The 16,397-nt window shown below is 32.3% G+C and overlaps 1 protein-coding gene across 1 annotated transcript in view; it reads right to left on the bottom strand.

The window, feature by feature from the left end:
• The window catches only part of LOC127734330 (CWF19-like protein 2), a 31,355-nt gene extending 25,486 nt beyond the window's left edge, over positions 1-5,869 (bottom strand). Inside the window, exons 1-2 of the mRNA XM_052244176.1 lie at positions 5,761-5,869; positions 1,118-1,228 (exon numbers count right to left, since the gene is read on the bottom strand). Of these exons, the coding sequence (XP_052100136.1) occupies positions 1,118-1,228; positions 5,761-5,847 (198 nt within the window). The 5' untranslated portion in view covers positions 5,848-5,869. The remainder of the gene's footprint in view (positions 1-1,117; positions 1,229-5,760) is intronic.
• Positions 5,870-16,397: the final 10,528 nt, after the last annotated feature.

Raw genomic sequence — 16,397 nt, 5'->3', positions numbered from 1 at the left:
CAGAGTGAATGTAATATTTCCCGGCAGAAAAACTAAGTCCATTTATAAGTAAAATACGGAAAAAATGGAATTTTATTTTTACAAAATTTACTTCTTGATACTATCTTATGATCATAAACAAGCTTCTGTCCAAGTTTGGTAGAAATCCAGGATAGTTTAAGAAAGTTATTAAAATTTCAAAAACTTTAACCACAGAGTGAATATTTGTGGACGCCGCCGACGACGACGCCGACGGAATGTAGGATCGCTATGTCTCGCTTTTTCGACTAAAGTCGAAGGCTCGACAAAAAAGACGTTTCGTGGTATACGTAAATTCGTGGAACGCTGATCACAAAAAAATATAAATTCAGATTCGTAATTCGTGGATTTCTTTTTGATTTAGGAGATCATATAACCTCCTTAGTTTGATCAATAATAAAACAAACAAAAAAGAAGGAATTCATTGAAAAAGTTTTGAATTGTCAAAATCCTCGCTTGGTCATTCTAGGTTAAAGTGTTCATTGAAAACTTCTATTACAATAATGGACAGAGACAACTAATTATTTGTTTGTTTTACAATTTATAAATTCTTGTCGGAATTTTATAAGGCATTCAAAACTCTATGATTGAAAGCTCATTTCCCTAATCACGATATAATAAACAGTCATATAAGTAAAAGGTGTGAAAATAAATGTTCCTGTCATAAACAAAATTACCTACGGGCAATATCCCCGTACTTAATCCTATTGATTTTTAATCACCAGTAAACCAAACTATGACAAGGTAATTAACAACTTGCAGTTATTTTCCAAGAACAGTTTTAATCAATTTTAAAAAGTAAGTTATCACTGATATTCGATATATTTATTATTGATTTAATCAAAATGCTTGTATCTTCTTTCAATAAAAACACGTGTTATGTTACAATGTTTATCGCTACTCAACACTATACTAGAACTGCATAACATAACCGGAAATAAACATCCGACTCCATACACATTTCTCGGGATTATTCTTCGTTAAATTCTTAAATTCGTGGTTCGCTGTGACCCACGAAATCCACGAAAATTGGTATACCACAAATAAAAATGAATTCACAGTAACAATATACATAATACCATGCATGTAATTTTATTACCTTTTGTTCCCTTTCAAGTCTGTCATTTAATGCTGGAAGCATCCATGTATCCTCTCCTCTTAATTTGGCTTGTTCTTTTTTCCATTGCTCTTTTTCATACTCCTTTTTAGCCTGAAAAGAAAGATTTCTAACATGCACTTTAAGGCATGTGTGATATATCAATGTTAAAAATACACATCAGGGGTGGATCTAATATTTTTTAAAGAGACTGGGGGCGTAATTCCATTAAAGAGAATAAATCCAGCCAAGTGGAACATGGCGAAAAAATTTGTGGAAATTTTATCCTAAAAAATTATAAAACTTCCATTCAAAGGGGGTTTGTACACCCTTTACACAACCCTGAATCCAACACTGCACATGGCAGAATTCTGTAGTAATCAGTATAATTCACTCAACTGTGGAGACAAATTGTAAATCCTTCAGGCTACATTGCTATTCCTCCTCAAATGAGATTTAATATAAATAATGCAAAACGGACATTGTAGCACATGCACTATTAGATTTGGGTAGCCAAATACAAAAATGTGCTCCGCCAGGAGCAGCTGGATACGACCGCAGAGGTCGAACTCTGAACAGTTGGGGCAAGTATGGACACAATATTCAAGCTTGATACAGCTCTGAATTTGAAAAGTGATTAAATATTTGACACATTATAGATTTCTGACACAGAATAAATGTGGTCAGATAACTTTAAAATTTGAAATGGGACATTTAATCTACTTAATGGTCCAATATCCAAAATCTAATTCCATGGTTAATTCAGCATATAAAAAAAAAATGAATTCAAACAAAGTTTAATTTTGGACCCTTTGGACCTTAATATGGACTTATTTGAAAACAGGGCCCAAAATTAAAAATCTGAATGCACAGTTAGATTCAGCATATCATAGAACCACAAGAATTCAGTTTTTGAAGAAATCAAACAAAGTCTAATTTTGGACCCTTTGGAGCTCAATGTAGACCTATTTAAAAATGTCCAAATATCCAATATAGTAATACATGGTAAAAACCTCAAACAATACAAGACTTGATATTAACCCTCACTGAAATTGGTTAAAAGATTTGTATTTATTTTCAATTGAAGATTTCTTGCTGTTGTGCAATACTTAGTAAATCTGTTTACAAACTAAATATAATAATTTGCACACCCTGTTTGGTGTGTATCTCCTGCCATATCAGTATTTGTTGTCTCTTTATATAGATCAGGAATAATTTATGTTAGAACCAGCATAGCCAGTATTAGAAAAGTCTTGTTTTTGGCCCCTATTTGGCCTCTAGTTTCTTAACGATTAAAGCCACAACCCACAAAATCGACCCCAATCTTTTGTGTGTGGTATGGAACCTTGAGGTACAATTTCATAGAGATCCATTGACTAATGCTTAAGTATTTGTCCGGAAACCAGAAAAACCTTGTTCCTCACCCCCACCCCCCCTTTTTGGCCCTGATTCCTGCACGATTTGAGCCATAACCCCAAAGTCAAACCCAACCTTCCCTTTGTGGTATGCAACCTTGGGTTTCAATTTCATAGAGATCCATAGACTAATACTTAAGTAATTGTCTATTAACCAGAAAAACCTTGTTTTCCCCCCTTTTGTTGCCCCTAATTCCTGAACAGTTTGGGCCATAACCCCCAAAGTCAATCCCAACCTTCCCTTTGTTGTACATGTATGGAACCTTGTGGTACATTTTCATAGCGATCCATACACTTATACACAAGTTATTGTCTGGAAACTAGAAAAATGCCTTTTTTGGCCCCTTTTTGATCCCTAATTCCTAAACAGTTGGGACCATAACCCCCAAAATCAATCCCAATCTTCCTTTTGTGCTCTTGAACCTTGTGGTTAAATTTCATAGAGATCCATTCATTTATACTAAAGTTATTGTCCGGAAACCAAATGTCTTTGGACATCGACGACGACAAAGACATAATAGCAATATACGAACGCAAATTTTTTGCGGTCGTATAAAAATAGCTCTGGACATAAAATTCCAAAAGGGATTATCTGGATTACATCTTTTCTTCTTCAGTTACAGAAAACCATCAACATAGTACTAATGTTTACCAGGTTGGGAACAAACCCCCTAAACCTATGGTGATAATACTTGCATAGAGTGATTACCTTCCTATAGAGGGATATATTTGTTCAGACTGGATTTAAAGCAGGAAGATGGCAAAAGTGCATTTTGTAGTTATATTGGCTATAATCTATAGCATTACAATGCATTATAGGTATCAATTATTGCACTTTACTAAAAATCAGGTTTTCTTCTAAAGTGACAGAACTTGCAATCTATTGTGTACCTATCTGAACACCTGATCAACAACAATAGGGACAGTTGACGTTTAAATTTTATGTTAAATCTAACAATAGAAATCTGTCCATTGACATTGAGGCATAACTGAGTGGAATTTACCTGCATGATCATCACAGCTTTCAATTATGATGAACAATAGATTGTATATTCAGTCAGTTTAGCCAAGGACTTGTATATTTAAATATACAATTCCTTGGTTTAGCAGCAAACTAGATATGTGCATATCAAATCTTAAGTACATCAATTGGTGCATCCAATGTTGCAGGTTACTGCCATAATAAGTAGAAAATGCGCATTTGCCATTTTCTGCTTTAAATCCAGTCTAAACAAATATATCCCCTACAGAAGGTTAATCACTCTATACAGGTATTATCACCATATAGCGGGTTTGTTCCCAACCTGTTTACTTTCAGGAAAGATGTTTACTTTGTTTTTAATTTTAGCCTTACTTCAATGGAGCGCAGTCGCATTGTAGATTAACATAAACAGCATGATATAATTCTAATGGACTCATGAGAGGAAGGTCAAAAGTGTTAAAGGATTAAAACGCATGTTGACTTTGTTGAATCCGGGTCCGTTCGCGCCCAATCATGTTCGCCCCCATGCCATTCGCCCCCTTTCACTTTCGCACCCTACACGTTCGCACCCAAAGTCCGTTCGCACCCTACACGTTCGCGCCCAATTTTTATTGGTTTTGTGTTTAATAATTTGTAAACGAGTTTTGGTAAGTGTATTGCTATAAATACATATTTTTTCATTGTTTCTAAATAAAGTGAGATTCTGACAAGGTTTTTTTTTGTGTCATGGTAAATGTATTGCTATAAACTTTTTTTTTTCATTGTTTTTAAATAAAGTGAGATTCTAACGACCAGTATCTTATTTTTGTGTTGAATAATTTTTAATCATGTTTAGGTAAGTGTATTGCTCTCTATATATCTATCTATATATATATATATATATATATATATATATATAAATTATTTTTTTTCATTGTTTCTAAATAAAGTGAGATTCTGACAACGTTTTTTTCAGGTGTTGATAAAATCTTAATCATGTTTTGGTTAATGTATTGCTATAAATATTTCTTTATATTGTTTCAAAAGGAAATGGGATTCTGACAACGTTTTTTTTTATGTGTTGAATAATTCGTAATCATGTTTTGGATAGTGTATTGCTATAAATATTTTTTTTCATTGTTTATGAATAAAGTGAGATTCTGACACACATGATTTCACAGGAGCCAAGCTGTTAAAACAATTATCTTTCATGTTTTTTATTTAAAATCTTCAAAGTTTTACTCATACCAAGCTAAATACATGCAGTATTTACATTTAAAGCAAGTTAAAACAACCATGACAACAATCATGATTTTTAAACACTCAACAATAACATCATATTAGGCTGTGTATAAATACCAATTAGCAGTAATCATACATAATTAACATTTAATAATTAATCATCAAATCAATTTAAAACAATATTTCATTTAAAAATTCCCGAATTTTTATTTATGAAAATAAAAATATTTTACAAAACATCTAAAAATTTATCAGGTTTTTGAATAAAAAAAGGGTGCGAACGAGTAGGGTGCGAACGGATCTAGGGGGCGAACGTGTGGGGTGCGAACGTGTAGGGAGCGAACGTGTACTGGGCGCGAACGGACCCGATACTGACTTTGTTGTGTATCCTGCCTTGTCCTAACCCGAATAATTCAGTCGTTATATTCCGCTGATCTACGATGGCTACATTAACGCCTGAACGCCTTCGTCGATAAAGTCCGTCAACCGGAAATTTTACTTCGCAATGAATTGTGGGAGTTACAAATAATTTGGCGGTAAATTAAGGAGGAGCTATCGATGTTTGTATTCATATGTAAATATGTGAAATGGATCATTGTAATCAGATTTGTTTTCATTGTACGCATGTGTTTGACCTTAACAACTTAAAGAATGAAAAGAGGCGAAATTTGAAAAACGAAATAAAAGAAGTTAATGCTGTTAAAATACTGTCAGAGTGTTATGAAATAGATGAAGAACAAATTCGCTATGTTGTTGACTTGAGAGTTGATGATGTTTTCATTTGTAACCAATGTGTTATTACTTTAAAGGCCGTATTTACGTGTGAAACTAAGTTGAAGAACTTAGTGAACAATATTAAGAAAAGTGCTTCACCACAATTCATCTCCTCGTGTGGGAGAAAATCGGACACGGAAAGGGCTTGAATTATTCGAGTTAGCCTTGTCCTAGATTTTGAATTTAGAGAAACCTTCAAGTAGCGTGTTAGTAAGGGGTAAAAGTACGTGGACCCTCTTTCTACTTATAATTACTTTGATAACTAAATAATCCCTGGCTTCTTGTCTTTCCTTTCTTTTAGCCTTTTTGTCTGTTGTGCTTTCAAATGCAATACCACTCATGTTCTCTAATGTAGAGGTTTGAAAAGTGTATAAGGTAAAAAGAAGAACAATTGACGGAACAAATCAAATCCTTTCCGGAAACGTTGATAGCGACGGTAAAAACATATTGTGAATATTATTCAATAATGAAGATCTTGATACTGTTATTAAAAATGTTACTTATTTAAATTTCGATTTTTTTTTACAAAATTATAAATCAAATCAGTGTATTTCCTAATTAAATATCAATTACAAACAATTATATAACATGTACAAAGATAAACAATTTGTGAGAGAAGCCCGCTGGGCTAAAGAAAGAGAACTCCACCCTATATAATGTCACTAAAACCTACAGTTAGGTGTGTCAATTTTAAATTTAAAAAGAATTGTTGGTAATTTGTCAAACTAAACTTTATTTCATCTACATTTACATCTATATATATACTGTTGATTTGCAGTCGAAATCAAACACAGATAATGCATTATTTCATACCTTTACACCTTTTGTGGCATTTTTGTAGTGAATATATATGAGGCGCCGTTTTACTATTTATTCCCTATTTTCTGATATCAAAAAATGATTTTCTGATATCAAAAATTCTATTTTTTGATATCAGAAAATCGATTTCTTGATATCAAGAAATAAAGAATATTTTCTGATATCAAAAATTCGAATTCCTGATATCAAAAATTCATTTTTTGATATCAGGAAATAGATTTTTTGATATCAGAAATTCGAATTTTTGATATCAGAAAATATTTTTGATTTTTTGATATCAAGAAATAGATTTTTTGATATAAAAAAATGATTTTTTGATATCAAGAATTCGAATTCCTGATATCAATAAATGATTTTTTGATATCAGAAAATAAGAAATAAATGAATGATGGCTCCCTGTGTATCATTTAAAACATTCAGGCTCACCAGTGAGGCCAAACATCAGGAAATATCTGAAATAATGTTCCCGGTAGACCAATTGTTTTATAGTGTGGAGTACCACTATACACGGTATTGGTCATTATATATTGGACATTGTGTCCCTTGTTACAAAAAAAATGCTTATACACTTCAAGTTTTATAAACATGAATAAGACTTCAAAGTCTCCGGAAAACTGCTATTTAATAACAATATTTGAAGCAAAAAAAGTATTTACACTAATCTTCAGTTTGATTAAACTTATTACGAAATTCAAGACCCATGCACTAAAAGACAATATATGGAAGATTTTTTACAATTATTCCTAAATAAAACATATTTACTCTTGTGTCGTACAATCCGAATGGGCGGGATATGTCGACCTAAGAATTTACTACATACTGGAAAATGTTTTCAAGATTTAGATACGATGGCTCGATAATATATTCAGGTTCAACTGGCGATATACACGATCTTTTCGCCTTATATATCTAATACAATGCATAAACAAGTCTAAATTGAAAACAACGTTCAAACCTATGATTGCGTTGGATAAAAACCGCAATTTTTATACGTGTGCATGCAAAAAAAAATTCTTGGTAGAGGGGTCTAAATACAGCACAAACAACATTTTCCAAAAGATCAAAAAAGTGAAAAAGTATATTTTAACAATACGCATTTGACTAACAGGTCGAACAACGGATATTATTAAACCCTGTTGACTGCCATTGGCGATTGCCAAATAAACGGATCACAAGATGTAACAAAATTGATCTTAATTATTAATTTAATACCAAACAGAAAACAATAAACTTGCGGAAAAGATGGTATACCGCAAACATGAGGTGCAAAAATTTGTACACCATATCCGGATTTCGACAATTAATATCTCTTCAGTGATGTTAGGAATCGAAACGGTATTTGGAAGACCATATAATTTACCTCAATTTAGGATAGACTCTTGAATTTTGAAGAGTCGAAATGTATACCCTACTAAATTGTACTTACCACTTTTCTCAAAATGAAGTGAAAATTTCTTGACAATCCTTTCAATATAAAGACAAACTTTTCCAAAATGAAGGTATTTTAGAGATGAAAACGTACATCCAACCTACTGAAACGTTTCATTGCTTCACAGAAAAAGCTCATATGTATTTAAAAGGTTTATGGAAGACGCGGTTCATAAGAAATACTAGCAGTCTCGTAAAAAGACGAAATAGACAAATCTTTTGAAAATACAAGACATGCATTTTTTTATGTTGTTGTTGGCTTTGAACTAGTTGTCACTATCACATCTGTAATTTGTGTCTTTTTGTATTTTTACCCTGCCACGTTTGTTCTTACACTATGTTGTAATGTAACACCAGTGTCCCAGGTTAAGGGGAGAGTTGAGCGCTCAAACATGTTTAATCCCGCCACATTCTTTATGTGTCTGTTCCAAGTCCGGAGCCTGCAGTTTCGTGCATTGTCTTGGTTCATAGAATTGAGAATGGAAATGTGGGGGGGGGGGGATGTCAAAGATAAAACAACCCGATCAAAGAGCAGACAACAGCCGAAGGCCACCAATGGGTCTTCAACGCAGCGAGAAAATCCCGCACCCGGAGGTGGTCCTCAGCTGGATCCTGAACAAAATTGTGTACTAGTTCAGTGAAAATGGACGTCACACTAAACTCCAAAACATATCAATGAACTAAAATTAAAAAACATACATGACTAACAAAGGCCAGAGGCTCCTGACTTGGGACAGGCGAAAAAATGCGGCGGGGTTAGACATGTTTTGTGAGATCTCAACCCTCCCCCTATACCTCTAGCCAATGTAGAATAAAGAAAAACATAGCAATACGCACAGTAAAACTCAGTTTAAAAGAAGTCCGAGTCCGATGTCAGAACAGGTAACAAAATAAACTAAGCAAAATGACAATGATACATAAATGAACAAAGGACTACTAGCAGTTACTGACATGCCAGCTCCAGACCTCAATTAAACTGATTGAAAGATTATGTCTTCATCATCATAATAAAATCCAGTACAATCCCTCCCGTTATGAGTTTAGTATCATACCACCATAGAATATATAAGAAGAACATAAACCGTATCATGCCCACAACTGGTTTTAGAATAAATGTGTATATTTCCGATGCAAAGACCCTATGAGTGAATCAATATTAATACCAAAATATGCAATCATTAATGACTAATTGACAACAGTACCGTAACTACCGGTATATCCTTTCCGAATAAGTCTGTTTAAAGGTTTGGTTAGATTTTGAGGTGAATGCCGACATTTTTGTGCTTTGTAAAGAAGTCTGCATGTTGATTTATATTTACGAATGATGTCTGCCATATTTGTTTTACGTAAATTGTTTTGTTATAAATCATATAGGCATTTAGCTTTCTAAATTGAGTTGTTTATTTCTTTTTCATATTGGAGCCTTTTATAGGCGACTATATGGTATGGGGTTTTCTCATTGTTGAAGGCCGTACGGTTGCTTATAATTGCTTACATCAACTTCATTTGAACTTTGGTGGCTAGTTGTATCATTGGCTATCATACCACATCTCCTTATTTTTAAACTTAACAGAACTAACTTACTTACTAAATCCTCAACATAAACAACGGGAAAAAAAATTTAAAAACAAGATGAACAAAACACTGGGGCTTGATATTTGCAAAAACCTGACTGCACAAATCTGTTTCAGAGGAAACCAATAATTGCTTATAAAAGAAGCGAGAACTTACAATTGTTGACTATAAACCTTAAAATAATAAATATGTGAAACACAAAAAACACAAAAGTTCTTATATTAAGACTGATGAAGTCGAACTCTGATATATGCTTTCGTATAATATATTACACGACCGAAACACCAGACTTAATGTAAGGGCTCATTGGTGAACGTTGATGCTTTTATTGACACACAGGGAGCAATCGTTGATATTTTTCTTATTTTCTGATATCAAAAAATCATTTTTTGATATCAGGAATTCGAATTTTTGATATCAAAAAATCAATTTTTGATATCAGAAAATGTATTTCTTGATAACAAAATATCGTTAGTAATATTTGATATCAGAAAATCTATTTTTTGATATCAGAAAATGGATTTCTTGATATCAAAAAATGATTTTTTGATATCAAAAAATCGAATTTCTGATATCAAGAAATAAAGATTATTTTCTGATATCAAGAAATCGAATTCTTGATATCAAAAAAGGCAATTTTTGATATCAAAAAATTGAATTCCTGATATCAAGAAATATTTTTTGATATCAAAAAATCATTTTTTGATATCAGGAATTCAATTTTTTTATATCAAGAAATATTTTTTGATATCAGAAAATAAGGAACAAATAGTAAAACGGCGCCTCATAAATATAATGTTAATAAAATTAAGCATGTAAAGTCTATGGCTGATACAGAAGATTTTTTTACAAGAACTTAATTCGTATAGTTATTTCTTGCTGTTACGTGTATATTTCTGTTGTTAAAAGATTCTTAAAAGCCACTGATTTAGATATATCCCTAACTCGGAGACGTACGTACGTCACATTCAGCGTATCTTTTTACGGCAGATGAATTTGGACTAAAAACTACCGAGAACCTTCTTCGCTCTACTGGTAGTCATCGTGAACGTTAATGATTACTCATACAGAGGTTTCAGAGGATTTATATTTTAAATTTAAAATATTTGTTCTTATAGTTTTAATTTTGGATGTAACACATCTTCTGATTGGCTGAAAGTTTTTTTGTCTATCAGCTCATAGACACAATTTTGACATGTGACCGTGACGTCATCAAAGTTTTTTCATGATTTACTCCTAAAAAATTGAATTTCAGAATTAAATTATCAGGAATGACTGTAATATTTTTTCTATCTATTCGAAATAACCTACAAAAATGTGGTGCACACTTTTAAATAACCTGCCACGCGAGTTATTCAGTGTGCACCACATTTTTGATGTTATTTCTTCATAGACAGAAAAAATATCACTGTCATTCCTTAAATATATCCAAATTTTGATAACGGACAGGATATCTTTCATTGGGCTGTTTCGTGTTACATGAAATAAATTTAAAAATATGCTTTCTCTTTGAAGGAGAAAAAAAGAACGTCAAAAACTTAGTATTTGTTTTAAACTGTCCGACAAAGTCTAAACTAAAAAAATTTGACCGCTTTAGACTATTTCAAAATTTCAATTATAATATATATTAACTGCCTTAATTCGTCAGGCAATTTTTTTCTGAATCATTTTACCTATATAGCTTAATATATCATGAAACATACTAATTTAAATAACTATAGTATTGTTAAAATTATTGACACTGACGAAGGCTATTTGTTCAGCCGAAATATTTGTCAACACGATTTTGTAACACCATCTTCGTATATTACCATCTTATATTAGTACCGTTGCGCAAATCTTTATACTTTTCTCATTTTTTTTCCTTATCTGCACAGTATTGCCTATTCTAGACGATCCGGTACATATTAAATTTGCTGGTTGGTCGTTTTTATAGACTTCTATATATATATATATAATCTTATTGCCTGTCTTATTAACAAATATTTAAATGATTTGCCAACCTATTTTGACCAAACATGTGACCCAATTCCATTAAACACACACCCCTTAAACATTTTAATGTGTGCTGGTTATGTAGTTCTTTTATCAGCACCAGAGCAAGGACTTAAAAATTAAATTGAATTGTATTAATAAATTATTTGAATTTACAGTAGGTTAGAAAATGACATTTAACACCAAAATGACCAAGGTTCTTGTAATCAACAAACATAAAAATATCAAAATATCCTTAGAAGCCAAGACTTTACATCCACTTCATTTGAACTTTGGTGGATAGTTGTCTCATTGGCAATCATACCACATCTCCTTATTTTTATATTTAGAATTAGTACAGGGTTACACATACTTAGAAATAAATTTTGCAGCATCTGGGAGCTTCTAACAGAAACAAAAACTTTATAATGAAGGAATGAAAGCCTATTTCAAATTATCGGGGTGATATACCATATAAGAAACAGAAACGTATGAATAACCTTATTTCAAAAAAAAAAACTGATTATCTTGTACTAGAGAAAATCCCTCCCTACACCTTGTTTTATGTTATTATGAATATGATAAAATATTGTTCATCTTATACGAAAGAAACTGAACCTTCAAATATTATCTTATGGGAGGCCATACGTCTATCCCAGTCTATGAACAATCTAACCAGGAATCTTAGATTATAAACATTTAGACATATATTTAAATTCCAGGATTTAGACTATCTATTTGTAAACCAGTCAAACTTTAAACGAAACCATATATTAAAAAATAAAAAAAAACTCTATAACAATAAAATTTAAAGAAATTTGGGTAGCTAGTTTAGAAAGTAATTCTGGGAAGAGTACCAATCTACAGTCAGCCGATAGATTAAGAACTTACATAAAATTTTAAAATATTTTTATGTTTTAACCATATTTAACAATCATGTATTTGATTTTAACGAAAGAAACCTCTGTATTACTGAAAAATTATTACACCAGGGTTTTCGATATCACAAATTAGTCAAAACATTTACTAAATTTTATCATCGGTACAAGGACATCATTCGTAAATATAAATCAGAATGCAGACATACGTTCAGGTATTTCACATCCAATCTTTTATGGTAATATTCTATACAAAGCACAAAAATGTCGTCATTTACCTCAAAAGCTAACCAAACCTTTAAACAGACTTATTCAGAAGGTCATTAAAGATGGCATATTTTGGAATTATTATTGATTCACTCATAGGGTCTTTGCATCGGAAGTAAATACATTTATTCTAAATAAAACCAGTTGTTGGCATGATACGGGTTATGTTCTTCTCATATATTTTATGATGGTATGATACTAAACCCCTAACGGGAGGGATTGTACTTGATTTTCATATGATGACGACATAATCTTTCAATCAGTTTAATTGAGGTCTGGAGCTGGCATGTCAGTAACTGCTAGTAGTCCTTTGTTAATTTATGTAACATTGCCATTTTGCTTAGTTTCTTCTGTTACCTATTTTGACATCGTCTCGGACTTCTTTTAAACTGAGTTTTAATGTGCGTATTGCTGTGTGTTTGTTTATTCTGCATTGGCTAGAGGTATAGGGGTAGGGTTGAGATATCACAAAATATGTTTAACCCTGCCGCATTTTTGCGCCTGTCCCAAGTCATGAGCCTCTGGCCTTTGTTAGTCTTGTATGGTTTTTTTTTTTAAATTTAGTTCTATTATATGTTTCGGAGTTTATAGTGATGTCCATTTTCACTGAACTAGTAAACATTTTTGTTTAGGGGCCAGCTGAAGCCCTCCTCCGGATGCGGGGTTATCTCGCTGTGTTGAAGACCCATTGGTGGCCTTGGGCTGTTTTCTGATCTTTGGTCGGGTTGTTGTCTCTTTGACACATTCCCCATTTCCATTCTCAATTTTATTAAGAATACATTTTTTTTTAAAAGACAGGCAACTAATTACAAGATTTAGAACAACCTGTCATGACGTTGAAATTGAAACATGGAGGTATATTGGTATGAAAGCTGAAGACATAAAATGTAAGCTATGTAAGAACGCTGTTGAAGATGAACTACATTTTCTTTTAAAACGTCCTATTCTCAAAGATACAAGACCTCATCATCTGTCTAATTTAAATTTTAAATTTAAAAAAAAGTTATCTGATGTGATGAAATTTGTTTGGATTCTTTCATCTTACACTTAACTGCGGTCAAGCTTAGCGAAAGGCCGTGTGACATAATCAGTCAAACAAACTTTATTAGATCAACTCGTTAAGAAACGATCGTTGTCATTGGTCAATTCAAACATTCGACCTTAAATAAACTTTCCGAACACTTGCTAAACACCGTACTAGAACGATCGAAAGCTGAATGGACTGATCACGTACAGGATTGTGACTGTACTTGATTATCTCATTGCAATTCTAGCTTATATAAATGTGATTGTAAAATGATGACGAAGCTTATATAAATGTGATTGTAAAATGTATTAAACGGTTTTCACGGCGAAATATTGAATCCAGCAGTTACTGTCTCCTCTCGAGTAGTTCTGGACTAACCCCGTGCACCTTTTCTATCTGTTAAGTTACATTATTATGTGTTTGCAATGAGACCAAATTAGGAAATATGAATGAAATGACTCGATGCTGTAAATGAGACCGTAATTAACTACAAATGCAGACAAGTCAACATCTTGTAGACCCTTCAAACTTCATTTCAAATCGGCATGTAGTGAGTGGTCTTTTTAACTTATTATCATGGTTTTTAATCGAAATTTCAATTTCGCAGACAGTTATGACTTTTAAACAATCAGTTTTCCAGCAGAAATTGTTCTTTTAACAAACGTGGCGACCGATCGAGAAAGAGGATTGTAAATTTTTTCATTATATATCCGTAATTTGCCGATGGAAATAAATATTAAACATCGTGGCGACTGATCGAGAAAGAGGATTGTAAATTTTTTCATTATATATCCGTAATTTGCCGATGGAAATAAATATTAAACATGTAAGTAAAGCATGTCACAAAATTATTTTCATTTACCTGTGTATAATATGACGCAGGTTTTTTTCAAAAATGATGATTTTCTAAATATTGTTTAACATTTCACAGTGGTATCATACTTTAACTTTGTTTCAACCTGTTTATTTACTTTTGACCTTAATTATTTATCCCTTATAATTTTTATTAACTATGTATTTGCATTCAGGTATCACAGATCAAATTTATTTGTTCATTGTGTGTTAATTTACGTTTTTTGATTTAGGTTAAGCCTTCCAATTGATGTTTTGTAGTGTGTCTTTCTATTTTGTGATGTTATACTATTGTTTCAGAAAAAAGGAGAAGGTTTGGTACCATTAAAACGTTTAATCCCGCTGCAAATTTTTGCACCTGTCCTGAGTCAGGAATCTGATGTACAGTAGTTGTCGTCTGTTTATGTAGTTCATACGTGTTTCTCGTTTCTCGTTTTTATATAGATTAGACCGTTGGTTTTCCCGTTTGAATGGTTTTACATTGGTAATTTTTGGGGCTCTTTATAGCTTGCTGTTCGGTGTGAGCCAATGCTCCGTGTTGAAGGCCGTACCTTGACCTATAATGGTTTAGTTTTATAAATTGTTACTTGGATGGAGAGTTGTCTCATTGGCACTCATACCACATCTTTCTATATCTATATATTTTCATTGCTAAAACATAAATACTGGTATCATAAAGCGGTCAAAGACTTTCAACAAATTTTGTTACAAAATTGCGATTTATTGTGAATGTCAGTGGTAGTATGGTTCTATGAGGCACATATTTTGTCAAAATTATGCATGTTTTAAGGAGCTCCTAAACTATATCAGAATCTCCATAATTCGATTTCAGGATATCCTGCAAACTTTGTATTTCAAATCCGACTTACTGGCTTAATAGACTTACTGAGATTTGAATTTGAAAAACAAACAGTCTAGTTTAACCCTGCCGTATGTTGATGTGCAAGTCCTAATTAAGCCAGTAATCTAGTCAATGGTGGTCTTTTGTTATACCTTAATGGTTTGGGATTTTTGTTTGTTTGTTTGTCAGTTAAAGAGTTTATGGTAGGTCTTTGATAAATTCTGTTAAAGTTATTCACCAGGCAATTAACAACTTGACATAGTGTACAGACTGTTGTTTACTATCTAAGACAATATGTTTATCTCTTCAGTCAAAACCTATTCAAAATCTTATATAGTTGTTATTTTGTGTCGTTTGGCGAATACACCAAAACCTCCGTTTATTCACAATTTATCAACATGCATGTATTTATTTATAATTACATTACATGTATGTTTCACGAGAATTCGTTAGTTTGATTGGCTAACAACAATCGCGTCATTCAAAATTTAAACTTCATATCAAAATGAAATATTACATTCGTGATGACACGTGCTTCTACAAAAAAAAGTGCACAGGTAAATAAAAGAAAAACTTGATAAAAAAATGTTCAGGGTCTTATTAGCATAAAATTTAAATTATAAGACATGAATAGGATGTTCAAAATTTCGAAATCTGTCATTTCAGTCGGGTTCAAATAACGACTGTCCTAAATGTTAGATGTACCAGAGACATATAATACATGTATTATATGTCTCTGCCACAAATTACTTAAAACCTTTACTAAATTCTTCCACAGATATAAAGATTTGGTTTTGAAGTTTGGTTGTACCTGTAGAAAACTTATTTCAAACGGGACTGCACATCCTCATTTTTACGGCAATATTGTTTACCGTGCCCGGAAATTTAGAAACGATCCTGGTAAACTTATCGATCTTTTAAATAAACTTATTCTAAAAGGTAACCAATTCAACACTGTAATTAGATCATTAAATATTGTTTTTATTGGTACTAATATTGATTTTCTTATCAGTAAATTAAAAGCAAACTAAATATTATTGTTATATTCATATACACATTCATGGATCTACAATCTGTCGATACCTGTATCTTGGCATTGCACAAGGTCATGTTTTTCTCTGATTGTTTATGACGTCTTTACACTAAATCCATTGGATGTTGGATGTGTACGGATTGATAATTTAGTCTTAGATGCATGATTTTTTTTATTAGTTGTTAGTGGCTTTGAAC

This window comes from Mytilus californianus, unplaced genomic scaffold (assembly GCF_021869535.1).
Source record: "Mytilus californianus isolate M0D057914Y unplaced genomic scaffold, xbMytCali1.0.p SCAF_3, whole genome shotgun sequence".
Lineage (NCBI taxonomy): Eukaryota > Metazoa > Mollusca > Bivalvia > Mytilida > Mytilidae > Mytilus > Mytilus californianus.
This window is presented reverse-complemented; position numbering and strand designations above follow the sequence as displayed.